This window comes from Ciona robusta, chromosome 9 (genome assembly GCF_009617815.1).
Source record: "Ciona robusta chromosome 9, ASM961781v2".
Classification (NCBI taxonomy): Eukaryota; Metazoa; Chordata; class Ascidiacea; order Phlebobranchia; family Cionidae; genus Ciona; species Ciona robusta.
This window is the reverse complement of record NC_143243.1, coordinates 127,654-146,205: the sequence shown is the minus strand read 5'-3', so window position 1 is coordinate 146,205 and position 18,552 is coordinate 127,654. Positions and strand designations below refer to the sequence as shown.

The window sequence follows — 18,552 nt, the reverse complement described above, 5'->3', positions numbered from 1 at the left end:
GTGGCGCCCTCTATCGGTGAGGTGATGGGTTAATTATACCCGCATGGTGTCACGCGTGCATCGCATGTGACATCATAATCGTTGGTCAACAAACAATGAGATTAATTTCATTGTTCGAAACAATCGATACCGTGGGAAACGCGTGTCGTCGATGCAGTTTGATTATGACGTCACAATCAACGTTGAAACAAAAGTCGAATAGTTGTGCGGTGTCACGTGTTTGATTGCGGGTTAATAATGCGGTATGTGACGTCATAAGTGAGAACAAAACACTGTGGGAAAGTCGGCACACTATACCGCGCCATTGTTTTGTATCTGTGACGTAACAGATACTTGCAGAAAGTGAAAGAGGGTACTGTGACGTCACAATTATACATCGCACTGCAGAATTGTTGCAAATGCATTCGCTTTGTTACGTCATAACGTTCAATAATGCCATCATTGTTGGTAAGTGTGACGTCATAATGGATTTCAACGAATTAATGACGTCATTAATCATGATGAAGATTGAAACAATGGGATAATTAGCGACCGCTAGATGTCGCAATGTGAGCGACGACTGGAAGCAAAGTTAAGAAAAAGTTTGTTCATTAAAGCGTGACGTGTAGGAGCTGACTGCGCCGATATCGAGTTTGAGACGGAATTTGTGAAATGAAGTCGTCGTTGTTGCTGAAGTTCCTGCTGTGGCTGTGTTGTATTGTGCAGGTGAGGAGTGGGGGGACGGGGGTTGTGGGGGGTTGGAGGGTTGAAAATGAAAGTTTAGAATCACTTAAGCAGTGGCAGATATATGCGGGATAATGTTTGAAATTGAGCGGAAAATCAAAGTTTTTTTTGCTTAATCTGAGAATTTATCACCGAAGTTTGGAATAATTGAGATACAGGAGCATTGTTCGCATTCGAGAGTTATCAACAATCGGTTGTTCGAAAACTGATTAATAAGTTTCGAAGAATCGCGTTTATCAGTGAACGAATAATGACACTTATTATGACGTCACACATGCATACCGATTAGTCAATTGTTGAAAAAATAATTTTGTTTTTGCAGGTTTTCGGAAATCTTCGTGGAATTTCGGAAGGTACGTCATAACATACGTCATAATTAATGTTATCTTATTGGTTAACTTTGTCACGTGTAGATGAGCTTCGAAGCCGATTCGTCGAATTTGAAATAATCGAACCTACAGTCGTCACCGCGACTGGACAATACATCAGTCATGACGTCACAAACGCACGACGTCACACAGAAGAACATATCGCGCGACGAAGAAACAAACGTTCCGTCGAAGATACTGTGATTGTTACGTCACATAGAAGGAATAGCCGACCGTTCTTTAGCGTCGCGAAAAGCGACAAAAATCGGAATATAACGTTACTGGATATGACGTCAGGAAACACGACGTCACAAGAACACCTTCATTTCAACTTGACCGTATTCGGGGAATCCCTCAAATTGAGAGTTCGCAGCAAATCTCATTTAATTTCTCCCCGAGCAAAGTCGGTGTTATTCACCAGTGGGGGCGGTAGAGTGGAGCGGAAATTGGACCCAGGGTGCGTGTTTACCGGGGAAATCCCCCAGTTACCCCACTCCAACGTTGCTATTAGCAACTGTGACGGATTGGTGAGTAATAATGCATGGTGTGACGTCACAATTCTTTGTTTACAAACAATAACCGGGGAATCCCCCAGGCTGGGTTGATTCGAACACCTGATGACGAAATTTTCATCGAACCAATAGAAGATCGCCACGTCACTGGACCACAGAAGCACGTGATCTATCGTCGCTCAGCAACCAAGAATTCAGCGAATCATGGACAACGTAAGTTACGTCATAGTACCACGCGGCGAACGTTTGTTACGGACAATTAAACGACGTTTACCCATTGTTCTTGCTTATGACGTCATAGTTATCTTTATGGCGGTCTCGGAGGGGCGCAATGTCGCGATGTAACAATCAAATTTCTCGAATTTTAATTCATTGTCAAGACACAGCTGTAGAACTAGATAACTGTGACGTAACAGACAGCTGCGTGTCGTAATAATGGGTTGATTGTTGTTAATGACATCACAATACAACAATGGTTGCCGTAAAGAGCTTGTTGTATCCATGGCTACCAAACTTTCCCAGTTTTAATTAAAACGTCACAATTACGTCAATATCGCTGCTGATTTACGCGACGTTACGCGATTATTTTATTGTTTACGTCACAATGCACTTAACGAATAATCGGAAAATATTTTCGATGAGTCAGTGATGACTAAACAATCGACCACCATTATGACGTTTCTTAAATTCTTGTGACGTCACGATTAGTGGAACCCGAAAGCGCCGCGATTGTTTGGTGTGGTGGTGGCTGTGGAAGGGTCAAAGTTCATATGAAAGTTGAGTCAGTTAGAGGGGGGTGACGTGGCGGGGTATTCGCTCGTAACAATAATGTTTATGACGTAACATTTGAATCCTTTGTTTCGTAACAAACAAATATTTAATCCGTAAAATAATATTTCTATGTTTAAACTTTAAATAACACTTGTTACGTCATAATGGGCTATATAACCACCTGCGTTGTATTATGATGTCACAATATCACCCATGTTACGCGCGACTGCACCGACCACCTGTCTTGAACCACGTGACTTCCTGGGTCGCAGTGTTGACCAAATATTTATTGCATTAATTTTCCCAACCCAAAACCCAAGTATAATATGCATACTCGGTAACACTCCGATATTTTACCCGGCAACACTGGCTAGCATGGAAATCGTCGCGTTTACCGAAGTCGCGATTGTGACGTCACAATGAACCATTGTTTCAATCAATTGTTCTTACGCGGTGATTCCCCGTCGCGACTTTGATGTTGTCGGGAAACCGCTATCGTGACGATTGTTAAGTGTTTGTGACGTCACATCCATGTAACAATGAAAGCGGAAATTCGATTGTTTCCGAGTAAGGAAGTCACGTGTTCCCAGGTATGGAGGCCTTGAAACCAACCAAGCGAGACGACACACGTGACTCGATGCAGGGGTCACTAGAGGTCATCTTGGAGCAAACTAAGCGAGGTGAATACCCCTTAGTGACGTCATAATACCTTGTGTTAAAAGTGATTGTGTTGCAGAACGATCGAAGCGACACGCGAAGCGGAACGATTACAACATGGAGATCTTATTAACGGTTGGGCACGAGATTGTGAGGGTGCATGGGCGCCACCACGTGGAAAATTATTTGGTTACTTTAATGAACATTGTGAGTTTTAATTGTTATCCATTATTACGTCATAATTGAGTACCATCTGATAGAACGCGGCTCGATTTACCCCCCAAGTTGTCGGGGATTCCCCTGCGTTGATTGACAGGTTAAATCTTGGGTATCGTGACGTCATAAGAGGCACGATTGTTGATTGATGGCCATTGTTACCGAATAATCGAAAGCGATTGTACGGTTGGTTAACTTTATGACGTCATAGTTACTGTCAGTTACGTCCGATTCGAATATTCTACATTATGACGTCGTAAACGCTGCAAACGCTTCCTGCAAACGTTTGTGACGTAAACAAAGCAACCATTATCTTCCGTCGATTAAATCTTCGAGATTTGAGAATCATAAACGGCATTGTCGATCGCGGTCGTCGCGGCGGAACTCGTTGAACAAATAGATAAACATAACAACAAACAATCAATCTGATTCCTCCAGTATCGATGCAAACACTATTTAATAATATTTCGCTGCAACTGGAAACCACTATTATGACGTCATAAATAGAAACGCGATTTTTGTAAATCTAGAATTTGTTTTTTTCAGTTGTTTCCTTTGTTAAGCGTTTGTGACAAAACAATGGGTCGAATTTTAATGTTTGTCTTTCGGGGTCAGCGCGATATTTTGTTAGAAACAGAGAAATCTTAAAACAAGGATTTATTTTGAAATTTAATCCAACTTCAATCTCATCCGTTTTAACCAGTGTTGCCAGAATGGTAACGGCAGTGCTGCCAGATAATTATTTTTATTGAAGCATCGGGCCCAGTGATGCCATTAATTTCTCCATAATTAGTTACTCGGCAACACTGACAAGGTATTTTCTCCCCGCCGTTAATTCCATAGATTAAGATCGAAACTTTCTCATCCAAGTTCGAATAAAAATATCAAATTAAATCTTTTTAAAAACAACCAGGAGCATTCGGCACTTTTACTCAAGTGTTTTTTTACCCGCAACACGGCACAACAAGTGTCGTTTTGCTGCCAATTTCTTACTCGTAGTTGTTTTAATTAATATGACCTTTGATAGTGTATTAGAAGAAATAAACAAGATTGTGCTGTTTAATAGCGGGGCTTCTGGTGTAGCGGTTTCATTTGTTTTATCCTTAACGTCTTGTAGCGAATCTCGTTTGTTTGTTAACATCCTTTAAACATTATGACGTAACGATGACGTATCTATTCCAGGTTGACGAAATATACCATGACGATTCGCTTGGTGAGCACATAAACATCATATTAACACGGATTTATCAACTTGACGCTGTGAGGGTGAGTGTTAATGATGTTTCTATGTTCGAACCGCCCGTGGCCCCGACACTGCGTAATAATAGAGCATTGTTACGTCGATTAGCGGCTGCTAATGATGGGGTAGCGAGGAAGCCGTATATCAATCTTTCAACCAATCACATATCTCCGTTAACGCGAGTGAACGCGATTAAATTATCGTTTGTTAGTGACGTCATAAACATCTTTTAAATATCAGAATGTTTTGCTTTGATGTTTGATTTTATTATGGAACATATTTCACGCTACTTTGGAACATATTTCACGCTACTTTAGATCGCGTTTTAATACAAGGTCTGTGGCAACAACCATTCTCATTGTGATGTCATAGACGACGCGTGAACTAACAATTTAAACGCGCGAACCCATTTCCATGTTTATGGTGAAAATAAATTTGAACTATTTTTTGCTTTCGTTGCAATTATCTCGCACTGTGACGTCATAATGTCAGGTCGCGCGAACTTGCCGACTCACGTGCGTTGCCTAGTGGGCGAAACACAAGCTCGTGTTTTAGTTCGGCAGCGAGCATAAGGTGTATTGTAGTGTTGACATAACAATGCATACTGATGACGTAACAATGCATATTGATGACGTAACAATGCATATTGATGACGTAACAATGCATATTAATGACAGACAAACAACCTGATTGTTGAAAACGAACCAAAAACGAGTTTGAACAATGTTTGTCATTGGGCAAAAGACATCCAAGTGACGGACCCCGCACCCAATGGACGAACTTATGACGCCGCGATATTTCTAACACGGATCAGGTTCGGTACAGCAGGTATGGGGATTAAAGAGGGTTGGGGTTAATTCATTGTTTCCCCGCCATACAGGGATATATAAGTTGCCCTTATTTAACTGTGGTATTCCCCCTTTATGAGAATGGGGTGTTTGTGAGAGGGGGGTGCAACTTGGGTGTTCGGGCAATCAACTTTTAATTTCCTGAAAACTTTATTTGGTGAAGAAAACAATCACGTATTGTCACTCACAGGAATAATAAAAAATTCCCCAAATTCAATTGTCGTAAAATAAAGTTATTACATTTTACGTTTCAATGTGTGTGGTAAGGTGCGGGTTCAAGGCTTGATGCTGCTAGTCCTGCTACCATTGTGGGCGTATCTGTTTTTTTTACCCCCACACACATGTATATACGTGTGTGGTACATTGTATATATAAATGCAATACACCTACAGGTTACGCCCATGTAGATGGTTTATGTCAACCTCTGCGTAGTTGTTCGCTAACATACGAAGATGGATTTTCATCGGCATTTGTTGTTGCTCATGAAACCGGACACATGTACGACATATTTATATTCATGCACTGTAGTTGTTTCCATGCTTGGTTAATTGCAAATTAATTTCACAAAACTTAATTGAAATATGTTTCTATGATTCAAACTTAATTTATATTTATGATTTCTGTAATTCTAAATCAGCTTATATGTTTGTACAATTAGCGCATGATATGTAATTGGTTTCCAGTCTCGGTATGAAACACGACGGGGATTTCAATCGATGTGGTGATGAAACAACTATGGGCTCCATAATGGCCCCCCTCGTACAAGCAGCCTTTCATCGATATCATTGGTCCCGTTGTAGTCAGGAGGAATTGAGGAGCTCATTAGGGTTTGCGTGCATGGGTGTTACTTGTGTATTGGGGATCGTTATAACACAGGTGTTTTGTTTCATACACCTCGTGTCAGCTTACGAGTTACCACGTATGTAACTTTGTGAGTGATTTTTTTATGTATGTCTGATAATTTGGACAATCCATTAGTGACCACTATACGTCCACAATGATGGCAGCATTTATTGCATCAACATCGATATCGAGCAACGCATATATCTTGTATCACCACGTAATGTCTCCTACAGATCGTACACGTGTTTATCGGATGACCCTCACCTACAAGATTGGGGTCCAACCCCCCTTTACCCCGGGGTGGCGTATTCAGTTGACGACCAGTGTCGCTTCGATTTCGGGCGCGGATATAAAAGATGCACATCCGTAAGTTGGATCATTTTGTTTATGAACTTATCATGTTTATAAATGCGACTCCAGTTTATTATTAGGAAACTAAATAATATTTGTTTAAAAACAAAATAATTTCTTTTTAATTTAAATTTATCGGGTTAACATTTTTATTATTTAAAGCATCTTTAAAAATCGGAGCAAATTTAAAATCAATTGAGGCAGCACTGAATATTACGAACGGGCATCACTGTTTAGTAGAATATACAAACAATAGTTCCATCATCGGCTTGTTATTAATAAACCGACCGCGCAATCTATTTGTGGAACGTCGTCTCCTTAATTAAATTATACTCGATAGTAAGTCGCAAATCATCGAAAGTTTGTGGATGGGTCACCACACGGGGCAGTAGAGGCCCCGATATATTTGATTGAAATTAAAACAATTATTTCATATTTTTATCAAGGGCCAATATATAAACCTGTATTTTAGGTTGTTATATTTGCATTAACTCGCTGTAGATTAAGTTAACAAACGTTGGGTTTATCAGCCACGCTTTTATTCGACACTTTTTTCTCTTTGTTTTATTTAATTATTTGCAACCCACTGTGACGTGCTTCTTACAAGTTTTAATAGTCAAGTTTTTCACCAAATGCTTTCCTGTATTTTACTCTTGTCTGCTCTGCGTTAATTAATTAGACATTTATTATATTTTAAATCATGTTATTGTGATGTCACAAGCGATTGTCATTGTTTGTTATGATGCAACAATGGAGTAACTATTATAAATACTTGTGATGTCATAATGCCAATAAAGCCGTGCTTAATATATCACAATGAGCATTATCAAGTTATGATTGTTTGATTACAATGCCCTTTATTACAGTTACAAAACATTGATGTATGCAAGACACTATGGTGCAGCAACGATGAAAATCCAGATATTTGTAAAACTAAGAAAGGACCTGCTGTTGATGGAACAGAGTGTGGAGATAATATGGTAGGTCCTCATGCTCGCTGTCGAGTCCTCATGCTCGCTGTCCCCACGCTCGCTATCGGGTCCTCACGCTCGCTGTCGAGTCCTCATGCTCGCTGTCCCCACGCTCGCTATCGGGTCCTCATGCCCGCTGTCCCCACGCTCGCTATCGGGTCCTCACGCTCGCTATCAAGTCCTCATGCTCGCTGTCGAGTCCTCACGCTCGCTGTCGAGTCCCCACGCTCGCTGTCAAGTCCTCACGCTCGCTGTAGGGTCCTTACGCTCGCTGTCGAGTCCTCACGTTCACTGTCGGGTCATCACGCTCGCTGTCGAGTCCTCATGCTCGCTGTCGAGTCCCCACGCTCGCTGTCAAGTCCTCACGCTCGCTGTCGGGTCCTCACCAAGCTGTCGAGTCCTCACGTTCGCTGTCGGGTCATCACGCTCGCTGTCGAGTCCTCATACTCGCTGTCGAGTCCCCACGCTCGCTGTCAAGTCCTTGCGCTCGCTGTCGGGTCCTCACGCTCGCTGTCGAGTCCTCACGTTCGCTGTCGGGTCATCACGCTCGCTGTCGGGTCCTCATGCTCGCTGTCGAGTCCTCCTGCTCGCTGTTGGGTCCTCACGCTCGCTGTCGAGTCCTCACGCTCGCTGTCGAGTCTTCACGCTCGCTGTCGAGTCCTCACGCTCGCTGTCGGGTCCTCACGATCGCTGTCGAGTCCTCACGATCGCTGTCGAGTCCTCACGATCGCTGTCGAGTCCTCACGCTCGCTGTCGGGTCCTCACGCTCGCTGTCGAGTCCTCACGCTCGCTGTCGGGTCCTTACGCTCGCTGTCGAGTCCTCACGCTCGCTGTCGGTCCTCACGCTCGCTGTCGAGTCCTCACGCTCGTGTCGGGTCCTCACGCTCGCAGTCTAACACCCTATACATTTCAGTGGTGCTTCAAGGGCCACTGTGTTTGGAGGGATCAACGCCAAACAGCCGTCGACGGCAACTGGGGAAGTTGGAACACATATGGACAATGCTCCCGATCGTGCGGAACAGGGGTTTGGTATCGTACCAGGATGTGTAACAATCCAATGTAAGCCTGAGGGATATTTGTCCTCGGATTAAAAATTCATGGTTTGGTATCAATAGATGTCACTGTGTTTGTATATATATTACTCCTTAACATCTGAAGATAAATCAGTTTCACCCATCGTACCTTAACTCACAAATTCATTGCAGGCCGTCGCATGGGGGGGTCGACTGTATCGGGCAAAACATCGATTTCGATCTTTGTAGCAAACGACCGTGTCCCAACGGACGAGATTTCCGGGAGGAACAATGTCAATACCAGAAGGAGGTTTTATACAAAGGGCAGAAACATAAATGGTTTCCGTACGAACCCAGGGACGGTGGGTGCAAAATATATTCGTGAATATTTAAGATAACCATCAAGATTTTCTCCCAACGTCGGCTTTGAAGTTATCAGCTTTTGTTAGTTTACCATAGAAACCACATTAACAGCGATTAAACGCAGCGCGCTCATTTGTGTCTCGTTGTTTAACGTTGAGATAAACAAATTTGATCCAAAGTTTATATTCATCGCGTCATTGTTTTAGTTTGGGAGAAAACTTGAAAACAAAAATAGTTCGTGACGAAAAGTTGACGTTTAATTAAAATATATCTTGAGCTTAAAATCAAACCTTCTTTTCCATTTTAAAATTACTTATTAGAATTTTTTGTTTAATAAATATTTTTATTTTTGTTTTATTCTATATGGGTGAGGTCCCATAGCGAGACATGCCTTGGGACCTGGGATTTAGACCAGAGTTGGTCCGTTACCATCATTTTAATAATGTTTCACTTTGTTAACAATTTAATATTGCAGCTTCGTTGAAGTGTGAGTTATATTGTGTGTCGAAAAGAACGCACGATATTGTTTCTATGGGTGACATTGTGGGTGATGGTACGAGGTGTAGTTACGAAGATCCTCACGGTATCTGTGTAAGGGGGGAGTGCGTGGTGAGTGTTGACCAATATAAAGTTACAGTGTTGACCAATATAAAGTTACAGTGTTGACCAATATAAAGTTACAGTGTTGACCAATATAAAGTTACAGTGTTGACCAATATAAAGTTACAGTGTTGACCAATATAAAGTTACAGTGTTGACCAATATAAAGTTACAGTGTTGACCAATATAAAGTTACAGTGTTGACCAATATAAAGTTACAGTGTTGACCAATATAAAGTTACAGTGTTGACCAATATAAAGTTACAGTGTTGACCAATATAAAGTTACAGTGTTGACCAATATAAAGTTACAGTGTTGACCAATATAAAGTTACAGTGTTGACCAATATAAAGTTACAGTGTTGACCAATATAAAGTTACAGTGTTGACCAATATAAAGTTACAGTGTGGACCAATATAAAGTTACAGTGTTGACCAATATAAAGTTACAGTGTTGACCAATATAAAGTTACAGTGTTGACCAATATAAAGTTACAGTGTTGACCAATATAAAGTTACAGTGTTGATCAATTTTTTAATATAGAAATTATGAACATTTACTAAACTATTGGTCAACACTGTTATTTACGCGGTGATTTTGCATCCAGGATATCGGTTGCGACAAAGTGATCGGTTCATCGATGAGGGAAGACGTATGCGGGGTGTGTGGGGGGAACGGACAACATTGCCGGAATATAAACGGGGTTCTTAACAAGAGAGCCAACAGGAAAGTGAACAGTAAGTCACAACTTGTGGTTGATGTGAAGATCTTTGGAACCGTTTGTTACATCACAGATTACATGCGATTGTACAAGATACCCGCTGGTGCTCGAAGAATCAACATCCGCGAAACTTCTTCCTCGTCAAGTTTTAACCTCCTCGGTATGTCCACACGATGGCGTAACTATATATTTGTTGTCATATTGCCCATTGTTACGTCATAGCAGTGTGTCCTTGGGCAAGACATTTAACAGCAATTATTCCAACCCAGTGGCCACCAAACCACATCCTAACACTATTCCCCACACGCAGCACTAAAGAGTCGTCAGGGGCGACGTTACACCCTCAACTCACGGAGTTACCGAATCCAAACCCGGGACACGCCACATAAGTTCGTTAGCGCTGGTACATTGTGGCATTATGATGTCATCAATGGATTGGAATCAATTACAGCTTACGGACCGACCAATTCTGATGTCATACTGCTGGTTTGTTTGTCTTTCATTGTTATCCATTGTTATAAAACAACTGTGTTTATGATATCACAGATATCGGTACAACGACGCGCATCAAGGGTTTCGGTTGCCTATAGTTACGTGATGCATGTGAATAGCTTACCACGATCACATGAGACGTTCCGATACGCCGTGAAAAGATGGACCGTTTGCTCGGTGACGTGCGGGGCAGGGACCAAGTAAGTTGCATGATTGTCAGATATACAGAAATCTAATGCGCTGATGGGTTGTCGGAAATGTTTCTGCATGCCTGACAATCTAGAAACCCCCATTAGTGATCACTGGGTTGGAGGAATCAATGCAGCAGACTTGGTGTAATACCCTACACAGGTGTTCCTCACTTGCAGGTTATATTCAAACTTTAAATTCGCAGACGAGCCAGGTACGGATGTCGTAGCTCACGTAACGGGGGAAGATGGGTCAGTAAAAGGAATTGTAACGGACGCCCACCGAGGCCGGAGAAAAAGATTTGTTCGACCACATGCACGGTGACTACGAGGTAATGTTGTGTTTAAGTACGGGGTGTTGGGTGTAGTATCAGCCATGTTTAAAGTAAGTGTTAGGTTTAATACTGTGTTTTGGGTCCGGCCACATAACCGTCTAAAACTAAACCATCACTGAGAACCGTTGTAGGTGTTGGGTGTGATGTTATACGTAGTGTCGTGCAACCCCCCTCATTATATCCAGATGGTTTGCAACGCCTTGGAGCGCGTGTTCCAAGACATGCGGCAACAATGGGTTCCACACGAGAGCGGTGACGTGTCGGCAAATTAACCCCGATGCAACAACGCAGCTCGTGAGCGCCGCCATGTGTTTCGGACAAGTGAAACTACCGACGCAGAAAACTTGCACAGTGAGCCCGTGTCCCCCTAAATGGCGCACTGGAGCGTGGACAAAGGTGGCATAAAGATCATATATATCCATATGGTTTTTTAATGTAATTCTCCTCAAATATAATGATGGTTATCGTATGCACAGACATGATATATACGTAACATAGATACAACATATACACAGTGTTCGAAGACATGCGGGGAAGGAATTCAACAACGACGAGTGATTTGCCGATCGTCCAATCACTCGCTCACTTCCAATCATGAGTGTCCGCAACCCCAACCCCCGGATGTGAGGGAATGCCAGCTTGTCGCTTGTTCAGGTGGGTGAGGGGTTAAGGGGGTGATTGTGGTGTCATAGTTGTCATGTTGATCATAGTGGTGATGACATCATCATGACATCATAGTAACCCCTTTTTACCCTCCAGCCCCCGCAGTGCAATCGACGGAGACATGCGTGAAGGAGCGATGGTTGTTTTGCAGATATGGAATCCAACATTGTGGGATTCGGGAATACCAGAAGTTGTGCTGTTTATCGTGTCATAATTACACCGGGGTTGCTGGGCAACCTGCGTTCTCTCGACCACTAAGTGTCGCTGTCCAACTATCCCCGTTATTGAGGGTAAGTAGGTGGGATATGTGGGGTGTAGAACTCATCGCGGGGGTGATATGTGGGGTGTAGTGTAGAACCCATCGCGAGGGTGATATGTGGGGTGTAGAACCCATCGCGAGGGTGATATGTGGAGTGTAGAACTCATCGAGGGTGATATGTGGGGTGTGGAACCCATCGCGAGGGTGATATGTGGGGTGTAGAACTCATCGAGGGTGATATGTGGGGTGTAGAACCCATCGCGAGGGTGATATGTGGAGTGTAGAACTCATCGCGAGGGTGATATGTGGGGTGTGGAACCCATCGCGAGGGTGATATGTGGGGTGTAGAACTCATCGAGGGTGATATGTGGGGTGTAGAACCCATCGCGAGGGTGATATGTGGAGTGTAGAACTCATCGCGAGGGTGATATGTGGGGTGTAGAACTCATCGCGAGGGTGATATGTGGGGTGTAGAACCCATCGCGAGGGTGATATGTGGGGTGTAGAACTCATCGAGGGTGATATGTGGGGTGTGGAACCCATCGCGAGGGTGATATGTGGGGTGTAGAACTCATCGGGAGGGTGATATGTGGGGTGTAGAACTCATCGCGAGGGTGATATGTGGGGTGTTGAACTCATCGCGAGGGTGATATGTGGGGTGTAGAACTCATCGCGAGGGTGATATGTGGGGTGTAGAACCCATCGCGGGGGTGATATGTGGGGTGTAGAACTCATCACGAGGGTGATATGTGGGGTGTAGAACTCATCGCGAAGGTGATATGTGGGGTGTGGAACCCATCGCGAAGGTGATATGTGGGGTGTAGAACCCATCGAGGGTGATATGTGGGGTGTAGAACCCATCGCGAGGGTGGTATGTGGGGTGTAGAACCCATCGCGAGGGTGATATGTGGAGTGTAGAACTCATCGCGAGGGTGATATGTGGGGTGTAGAACTCATCGCGAGGGTGATATGTGGGGTGTAGAACCCATCGCGAGGGTGATATGTGGGGTGTAGAACTCATCGAGGGTGATATGTGGGGTGTGGAACCCATCGCGAGGGTGATATGTGGGGTGTAGAACTCATCGCGAGGGTGATATGTGGGGTGTAGAACCCATCGCGAGGGTGATATGTGGGGTGTAGAACTCATCGCGAGGGTGATATGTGGGGTGTAGAACCCATCGCGGGGGTGATATGTGGGGTGTAGAACTCATCGCGAGGGTGATATGTTGGGGTGTAGAACCCATCGCGAGGGTGATATGTTGGGGTGTAGAACTCATCGCGAGGGTGATATGTGGGGTGTAGAACCCATCGCGAAGGTGATATGTGGGGTGTAGAACCCATCGCGAGGGTGATATGTGGGGTGTAGAACTCATCGCGAGGGTGATATGTGGGGTGTAGAACTCATCGCGAGGGTGATATGTGGGGTGTAGAACCCATCGCGAGGGTGGTATGTGGGGTGTAGAACTCATCGCGAGGGTGATATGTGGGGTGTAGAACTCATCGCGGGGGTGATATGTGGGGTGTAGAACTCATCACGAGGGTGATATGTGGGGTGTAGAACCCATCGCGGGGGTGATATGTGGGGTGTAGAACTCATCACGAGGGTGATATGTGGGGTGTAGAACCCATCGCGGGGGTGATATGTGGGGTGTAGAACCCATCGCGGGGGTGATATGTGGGGTGTAGAACTCATCGCGAGGGTGATATGTGGGGTGTAGAACCCATCGCGAGGGTGATATGTGGGGTGTAGAACCCATCGCGGGGGTGATATGTGGGGTGTAGAACTCATCGCGAGGGTGATATGTGGGGTGTAGAACTCATCGCGAGGGTGATATGTGGGGTGTAGAACTCATCGCGAGGGTGATATGTGGGGTGTAGAACTCATCGCGAGGGTGATATGTGGGGTGTAGAACTCATCGCGAGGGTGATATGTGGGGTGTAGAACTCATCGCGAGGGTGATATGTGGGGTGTAGAACCCATCGCGAGGGTGATATGTGGGGTGTAGAACTCATCGAGGGTGATATGTGGGGTGTAGAACCCATCGCGAGGGTGATATGTGGGGTGTAGAACTCATCGCGAGGGTGATATGTGGGGTGTAGAACCCATCGCGAGGGTGATATGTGGGGTGTAGAACCCATCGCGAGGGTGATATGTGGGGTGTAGAACCCATCGCGAGGGTGATATGTGGGGTGTAGAACTCATCGCGAGGGTGATATGTGGGGTGTAGAACTCATCGCGAGGGTGATATGTGGGGTGTAGAACTCATCGCGAGGGTGATATGTGGGGTGTAGAACCCATCGCGAGGGTGATATGTGGGGTGTAGAACCCATCGCGAGGGTGATATGTGGGGTGTAGAACCCATCGCGAGGGTGATATGTGGGGTGTAGAACCCATCGCGAGGGTGATATGTGGGGTGTAGAACTCATCGCGAGGGTGATATGTGGGGTGTAGAACCCATCGCGAGGGTGATATGTGGGGTGTAGAACCCATCGCGAGGGTGATATGTGGGGTGTAGAACCCATCGCGAGGGTGATATGTGGGGTGTAGAACTCATCGCGAGGGTGATATGTGGGGTGTAGAACCCATCGCGAGGGTGATATGTGGGGTGTAGAACCCATCGCGGGGGTGATATGTGGGGTGTAGAACTCATCGCGAGGGTGATATGTGGGGTGTAGAACCCATCGCGAGGGTGGTATGTGGGGTGTAGAACTCATCGCGAAGGTGATATGTGGGGTGTAGAACCCATCGCGAGGGTGGTATGTGGGGTGTAGAACCCATCGCGAGGGTGATATGTGGGGTGTAGAACCCATCGCGGGGGTGATATGTGGGGTGTAGAACTCATCGCGAGGGTGATATGTGGGGTGTAGAACCCATCGCGAGGGTGGTATGTGGGGTGTAGAACTCATCGCGAAGGTGATATGTGGGGTGTAGAACCCATCGCGAGGGTGGTATGTGGGGTGTAGAACCCATCGCGAGGGTGATATGTGGGGTGTAGAACCCATCGCGAGGGTGGTATGTGGGGTGTAGAACTCATCGCGAGGGTGATATGTGGGGTGTAGAACTCATCGCGAGGGTGATATGTGGGGTGTAGAACTCATCACGAGGGTGATATGTGGGGTGTAGAACCCATCGCGAGGGTGATATGTGGGGTGTAGAACCCATCGCGAGGGTGGTATGTGGGGTGTAGAACTCATCGCGAAGGTGATATGTGGGGTGTAGAACCCATCGCGAGGGTGGTATGTGGGGTGTAGAACCCATCGCGAGGGTGATATGTGGGGTGTAGAACCCATCGCGAGGGTGGTATGTGGGGTGTAGAACTCATCGCGAGGGTGATATGTGGGGTGTAGAACTCATCGCGAGGGTGATATGTGGGGTGTAGAACTCATCACGAGGGTGATATGTGGGGTGTAGAACTCATCGCGAGGGTGATATGTGGGGTGTAGAACTCATCGCGAGGGTGATATGTTGGGGTGTAGAACCCATCGCGAGGGTGATATGTTGGGGTGTAGAACTCATCGCGAGGGTGATATGTGGAGTGTAGAACTCATCGCGAGGGTGATATGTGGGGTGTAGAACCCATCGCGAGGGTGATATGTGGGGTGTAGAACTCATCGCGAGGGTGATATGTGGGGTGTAGAACTCATCACGAGGGTGATATGTGGGGTGTAGAACTCATCACGAGGGTGATATGTGGGGTGTAGAACCCATCGCGAGGGTGATATGTGGGGTGTAGAACCCATCGCGAGGGTGATATGTGGGGTGTAGAACCCATCGCGAGGGTGATATGTGGGGTGTAGAACTCATCGCGAGGGTGATATGTGGGGTGTAGAACCCATCGCGAGGGTGATATGTGGGGTGTAGAACCCATCGCGAGGGTGATATGTGGGGTGTAGAACCCATCGCGAGGGTGATATGTGGGGTGTAGAACTCATCACGAGGGTGATATGTGGGGTGTAGAACTCATCGCGAGGGTGATATGTGGGGTGTAGAACCCATCGCGAAGGTGATATGTGGGGTGTGGAACTCATCGTGAGGGTGGTATGTGGGGTGTAGAACTCATCGCGAGGGTGATATGTGGGGTGTAGAACTCATCACGAGGGTGATATGTGGGGTGTAGAACTCATCGCGAAGGTGATATGTGGGGTGTAGAACCCATCGCGAGGGTGATATGTGGGGTGTAGAACTCATCGCGAGGGTGATATGTGGGGTGTAGAACTCATCGCGAGGGTGATATGTGGGGTGTAGAACTCATCGCGAGGGTGATATGTGGGGTGTAGAACCCATCGCGAGGGTGATATGTGGGGTGTAGAACTCATCACGAGGGTGGTATGTGGGGTGTAGAACTCATCGCGAGGGTGATATGTGGGGTGTAGAACTCATCGAGGGTGATATGTGGGGTGTAGAACTCATCGCGATGGTGATATGTGGGGTGTAGAACTCATCGCGAGGGTGATATGTGGGGTGTAGAACCCATCGCGGGGGTGATATGTGGGGTGTAGAACTCATCGCGAGGGTGATATGTGGGGTGTAGAACTCATCGCGAGGGTGATATGTGGGGTGTAGAACTCATCGCGAGGATGATATGTGGGGTGTAGAACCCATCGCGGGGGTGATATGTGGGGTGTAGAACTCATCGCGAGGATGATATGTGGGGTGTAGAACTCATCGCGAGGGTGACATGTGGGGTGTAGAACCCATCGCGAGGGTGATATGTGGGGTGTAGAACCCATCGCGGGGGTGATATGTGGGGTGTAGAACTCATCGCGAGGATGATATGTGGGGTGTAGAACCCATCGGGGGTGATATGTGGGGTGTAGAACTCATCGCGAGGATGATATGTGGGGTGTAGAACTCATCGCGAGGGTGACATGTGGGGTGTAGAACCCATCGCGAGGGTGATATGTGGGGTGTAGAACCCATCGCGAGGGTGATATGTGGGGTGTAGAACTCATCACGATGGTGATATGTGTGGTGTGGGGGGTCATCGAAGGGTGATGCTTCTCATTCATTAAGGTCGAATGTGTTCTGGTGCATTATGATGTAATAATGGAACATTTATTATCGTGTTTTGACGTTACCATTTAAAGATATTACTTCGATATCAGTTTATTTATCAAGTTTGAATACAAAGGCAAACACTAGTTTTATATCGGGGTTATAGTGGGGTCTATGTGAAATACCCCATCCCAGGGTATTCCCCTCGCTTGATCGTCACCCTCTGGTTGTTTCAGGTCAACTCAACTGATGATGTCATAATCCCACTTGTGACATCACTACCCACACCCATTACAGATGATGATGTCACAGAATCCAACCTTGAACCGACGGAATTCCCCCCCGATGATGTCATAGGTGCTGATGACATCATCAACATAGGTGATATGGAGGACATGTATTATGATGAGACAAGCGAGTATATTGAGAGTGAAGACGTTTTGAAAGAATATGTGGACACCATGCCCCCGTCGAGCGACCATGTGGACACCATGCCCCCGTCGAGTGTGGCAACCACCATCGCCACACAAACCGAACAACTCCCCCTCAACGTCGGGTTTCGACAACTTTCGATACCGAGGAATATATCGAGACAAAGGAGGTCTATGATGTCACAATCGATCCATCGAGGTTGGGGAGGGTGTATGGCGCCACCATGTGGTGTGGGGAGAAGGTTCGGATTTATTTAAACTTATAAACAAACAAAGAAATAATAATTTGCAGGTTTCCTGTGTTTGGTTGTTTGGATGTGATGTCACAATCGTGGTTGATGACATCATCATGTCGTCATAAAACAATTTCGTCAACCGTGTGCGTTCAACCGTGTTATTATACTAGAAGGTGGGTGTGTGATGTCATAATGGATGAATGCATGTAATAATAACTTCATAATGCAGAACAAAGGATCCTCGTAAGTTGGATTGTCGCAAGCGAGGTCGGGGTCCGCGGGTTCCATTAAGAAGGTGTCGATTCAAAAACAAAGAAATCTCATGGAACGATGTCACCCGGGGTGTGGTTGGCACTTGATGACATCATCACTAGTGACATCACAGGTCATAGTTCCCACCATGAGCAAAGCGACGTTAACAGTGGTGACCAACATGAAAGTTGGCAGTGTTGCCCCACATCAGTTCCACATAGATGCAGCATATTTTTTGTATGATTTTATTTCTATGTTTATAAAACTTGTGAAGTTTTTCCGAGGTTCACAATGAATCAACTATCTATATTGTGATGTCATTATTGTATCGAGCATGAGGTTAAAGTGTCAATCATTACTATGACGTAATCAGATTATGAGGTAATAAGCACGTAATGCAATCAGTGTGTGGCCAAGCCAGTGTGATGTTATCAGCTAGTGACGTATAAATATAAAATGTTCGAGCCAGAAGAGAACAAAAGATAAAGGCAACTCAAGCAAGA

General features: G+C 45.6%; 1 protein-coding gene across 3 annotated transcripts; it reads left to right on the top strand.

Annotated features, from left to right (window-relative positions):
• Positions 1 to 581: 581 nt before the first annotated feature.
• LOC149730496 (A disintegrin and metalloproteinase with thrombospondin motifs 3-like) lies at positions 582 to 18,358 on the top strand. Of its 3 annotated transcripts, none has more exons than XM_089883856.1 (26): positions 582 to 705; positions 1,046 to 1,076; positions 1,137 to 1,618; positions 1,687 to 1,816; positions 2,965 to 3,054; positions 3,111 to 3,238; positions 4,430 to 4,513; positions 5,165 to 5,315; positions 5,728 to 5,833; positions 6,019 to 6,162; positions 6,412 to 6,544; positions 7,396 to 7,509; positions 8,414 to 8,559; positions 8,706 to 8,875; positions 9,352 to 9,485; positions 10,084 to 10,213; positions 10,271 to 10,357; positions 10,508 to 10,683; positions 10,744 to 10,889; positions 11,084 to 11,209; positions 11,398 to 11,608; positions 11,728 to 11,866; positions 11,981 to 12,165; positions 17,367 to 17,803; positions 17,854 to 17,970; positions 18,027 to 18,358. In XM_089883856.1, exons 1-26 carry the CDS (start codon positions 652 to 654, stop codon positions 18,154 to 18,156), a joined length of 3,981 nt encoding a protein of 1,326 aa, XP_089739982.1. In that variant the 5' UTR covers positions 582 to 651; the 3' UTR covers positions 18,157 to 18,358. The 3 variants fall into 3 exon arrangements, with proteins under 3 accessions (XP_089739982.1, XP_089739981.1, XP_089739983.1); XM_089883855.1 differs by having other exon boundaries at positions 11,972 to 12,165; XM_089883857.1 differs by lacking the exon at positions 6,019 to 6,162 and having other exon boundaries at positions 11,972 to 12,165.
• The last annotated feature ends 194 nt before the right edge of the window (positions 18,359 to 18,552 follow it).